This window comes from Solanum verrucosum, unplaced genomic scaffold, assembly GCF_900185275.1.
Source record: "Solanum verrucosum unplaced genomic scaffold, falcon-dt-bn FXZP01000102.1, whole genome shotgun sequence".
Taxonomy (NCBI): domain Eukaryota; kingdom Viridiplantae; phylum Streptophyta; class Magnoliopsida; order Solanales; family Solanaceae; genus Solanum; species Solanum verrucosum.
In genome coordinates, this window is record NW_026019930.1 from 1,877,992 (window position 1) to 1,882,351 (window position 4,360).

General features: G+C 30.1%; 1 protein-coding gene across 1 annotated transcript; it reads right to left on the reverse strand.

The window, feature by feature from the left end:
• LOC125830083 (uncharacterized) lies at window positions 1-674 on the reverse strand. Its single transcript, XM_049509306.1, has one exon. The coding sequence runs from the start codon at window positions 663-665 to the stop codon at window positions 108-110; it is 558 nt and encodes a 185-aa protein (XP_049365263.1). The 5' UTR covers window positions 666-674; the 3' UTR covers window positions 1-107.
• Between the last annotated feature and the right edge of the window lie 3,686 nt (window positions 675-4,360).

Genomic DNA, 4,360 nt, shown 5'->3' on the forward strand with positions numbered 1-4,360 from the left:
GAAACCAAAAATTAATTTGCAGTACTCAAAGCTCCCAATCTGCATGTATTATAAGCTCTTTCTATATATAATTACTGCCATGAGCTAATTAAAAAAAAAGGAAAGCATTAAGCAAAAGCAGATGCAGCCTCTCTTCTCAAATCTCTGTAGAATCGAGAAATGAATTCATCAGCTTTCTCATCAACGTGGCTAATCATGTCACCATTATCATCAGCTTCTCTTAATGGAAAAGGCGAATCAGTGATCCTCAATTGCCTCACCGTTGGAGTCCTCCCGAATCCAGGCAAAGCAGGTGATGCCGTTTCGCTCTGAAGCATTTCTAATGCCTTCAAAACAGCAGCGTTCATCATTGAAACATCGTCGTGTTCAGTCTGATTATGCTTATTAATGCGCTTGTTGAGGTGGAAGGGGAGATGGAAAGCAGGGCTGTTACTGCAGCTGAACTCGTAATACTCTTTCGAAGTTGATTCATTAATATTATTATTATGGCCCTGGAACATCAAATTTTGGAAGGCGGCTTTGCCAGCAATCTTACCACGTTTCATTAATAAGTTGAGATCGAACATTAGTTTCCTCTTTGATGATAATCCTTTCCTCAACATGAAATAAGCCACGCGGACTATCTTCCAGAACTTTTTCGCTATCACTGGCAATTTTTGATCCATTTTTTCTCTCTAATTAAGTACTCTCTCTCTATATATATATATATATATTCACGAGCAGTTTTTTCTTTTGAATTGAATATTTGTTTGTTCACTTAAGAAGGAGAGACAAATATTGATGAAAATTTTAGAGGAGAGTTTGTTTTTGTGGTTTATGAGAAGAATTGAGTGAGTGGTATATATAGGGGGGTTTTCATATACAGAGGAAAAGGATGTAATGAAGTATTCAATATGTTTACTTTTTAATAAGTTGACACGTTTGGATTCGGACCACGTATAGTTTGAGTTTATTCAATATTTTATTAAGACTTCCAATTATTATAGAAGGAGTTGGTGATTTTCTAGGTCAATCAATTTTGTTAGGATCTATAAATTAATATACATATAAATTTAATTAATTCTGTAGTATAAGTATATAGGGTCTAAGGAAAGCTACTGGATTCGTCCAAATCCGTGAACCCCAGCCTTGCTCCGCTATTTGTATTAGTTAAAGGATGAAACTTCAAATTCGCTTAAGGGAGGATATCATCGATTAGCTTTATAAACTCTTAACATTATTTTCTTTTTCGATCTTCTCTTCTAAAAGTTTACCGAATACCTTAACAAGGAAAAAAACTCTTAAACATTAAGCAAACTCTTAAATATTCTTATGTCATTTTCACCCATCAAAGAAGCAGTAGTATTTTTCAACATAAAAATTTAAAAGTAGAGTGGCTGTTATACCACTGTTCATCTCTTTCCTGCCAAGACTTGACCTTACTTACCCACTCCCTTTTAGAAATTAAGTGACCTGGAAAGTATAGTACATACACTTTCTATTTTACAATTATTATAAGACTACAAAAGTGAAAATTACTCTCCAATAAGAAAGAAAAAAAGTTTTTCCATTTTTCTGTTTTAGAGTTTATTTACATAAAAAAAAAATACACAAATCAAATTTCCCTTCCACTTTTTTTTTTCTTTCTTCTTTTTTTGTGCTGCAATTTTCTATTGAAACAGACATGTATGCTATACACAAGTGTAGGGAAAAAAGAGTTAGACTATTAGGAGCGGAATTCAACTTTTGAATATTTACTATAGTTAGTAGCTAGGAGTATCATTTAGAGTACCCTTTTTAAGTTAAAGATTTGAAGTGACTTCACTTATCCAAAATACAATCTCCTAATTAGTGTGAATATATATATACATCAAGCATTCATCCTCATCTTTTTTTACACAATTATTGTTGTACCATACAATGGATTAGGAGACACATAATATTATCCACTACTCATTCTTGTCCTGGAACTGTCAAAATGACCTTATCCACAAGAAACCACAATTTTTTTCTTAAATATATGATAATCACTTCTCTCTTCATCCGAGATGATGTTTCATTAATTTTATTGTTGTCTTTAATTATGCGTTCTAAAATTATTTCAAGTTGAGTAGATATTGGATTTTTTATTTTGACTATTTATATCCAAGTTAGTTTGAACAATTTTTGTTTTACCATAGCTAGTTTTTAAAGTTAACTTAGTCAAAGGTTCATTCGAGTCATATTCTCATTCTTATTCTTGGTTTATTACACAATAAATATTGAGATATCATGTTGAAACAGGTTGTTATTACTCTCATCTTTGATGTGCTAATTTTTAAATTGAATTAGTTCAAAAGTTCATTTTTTAATTGTGGTTTTGATTTCAAAACCAGCTGCTAGCCCTAATTAAGTATGGTTTACTATAGTAATTAAGCACCACAATTCCTCTCAAAAAACAAAATTTATAAAGCAATCAAGTTCATCAATAAAATAGTATATGTGCTATGTTTCTTCCAAAGGAGGTGCAGGTGGATGATTAATGTGAAAAGCAAAGGAGTTGCTTTACTAACCACGATAACTAAATAATAATTATAAATAGATATTAGTAAAGTAAGAAAAGAGAAATCCCACAGATTAAATGGAGTATACATTTTTCCACTTATGAACATAAGACAATTTTGCTTTAGGAAAATTAGTGAAATAACATTGACCCATTAGTGACTTTATTGGTTAATCGGGCCATTAATTTTTTCTTTGACATAGTACAATTGTCCTGGCAACAATAGTAGTTTGGAGTATTTTGACAATGAATTTCCAGGTTTTATGAGAAGCAATGAATGGTATGTATAAGGGCCTTTTTATGCAGAGGCAGTGAAGTATTCTATATGTTTTTAAAGTTGACACGTTTGAGTCTTTATAACGAGTTTATTCAATATTTTAATGGTCCAATTAGAGTCTTTGAAGTCATTTTCACTCATCAAATAAGTTCGCCATTTTCCTCCTTCCTTGTAGATTGCATTAATAATTAAATAGCTACATATCAATGAAATGTCACAAAATTACTAGTTCATTGTAACCTGATCAAATACACAAGTACTCAACTTACCCTACAAGGATTTAGGATTAGAAAAACGGCTAAACGTTTTAGTTTTAAAATTTTAACTTGTAATATAGAATGTGCATTCGGTAACAATTGAACCTATATAATTTAAATCTTGAATGCCTTAAGAATTTTTTTTTAAAAAAAAGTGTGCATGCATAAAATTAGGCAGTTCTATTTATGATTATATCCCACATAAGAGAAATAAATATGGCAAATTGTAAAACTAATAAATAAACTCAAAAAGAGAGCAATTCCAGAAGTAAAAGTCATACCCAACACAAAGAAAATTCAGCTTCTTTTCGCCCGGGGAAAGAGGGATACAGAGAAGTGGTCATTATTAATTCCACAAATCTAATCTCTTTACTTTTTTTTTTTCTTAATTAATTTGCTAATGTCGATAACGACATACATTATAAAATAGAAAATCTAAGACTCTCTTGGATTCACTTGGCTCCCAAAAGTTCAATTAAGTTTTGAATATTCAGGCACCCCAAAAGTTCTATAAATGCAAATAAATTTGAGAAAATAATATAAAGTTATTCAAACCCACTCAATACATGACTATGTACCACACTATTAATTAAACTTGGCACAATCTAAAAGAAAACAAGATGTGTAAGGTTTTAATTCTTGTTAAGATTAAATTTATTAGAGTATTCAACTTTTACATCCAAAATATTTGAATTTCAGAATTTTAACTAGCAAGAAAAAATAACGTCTGTTGAGGTTAAGCTCGTTCAAACATATGCATGTTATAATTAGTAAAATGAGTAAAACAGGTCCTTCAAACATATGCATGTTATAATTAGAACCGTCCTTTAGAAGGCTGCTAAAGGTAGGCAAAGTCAACGACCTTTTTTATTTGTCAAACTTACTGTTGTTCGTCTTTTTATTTATTTCATGTCAAATTATTTGCCTATTCATTTATAATAATTGCGAATAAAGTTGTTCCTTTCCCACAATTAAAACCAACATAGGCTTCTCTCTTCTGACCCATTCAAAAAAAAAATTCTCCATGCAGATGTCAAAATCTAAACTTTGTTAGGTCTAATTACCAATAGAAATTGGAATACAATTTTATTACTTCAATAAGAAAATATATTTAGTATTTTTAACAATAGAAATATTTTAGACTTTAAATTAAACTATTCAAATTTTCATGTTATTAAATAATATTTTTATCATAAGATCCAAAGTAATATATTATAAACACATGGCTAACCTATTATTAATTTTAAATGTTACTAATAACAATACTCTGAAAGAAGAGGAAGTTATATAAAAAGAAAATTTTGG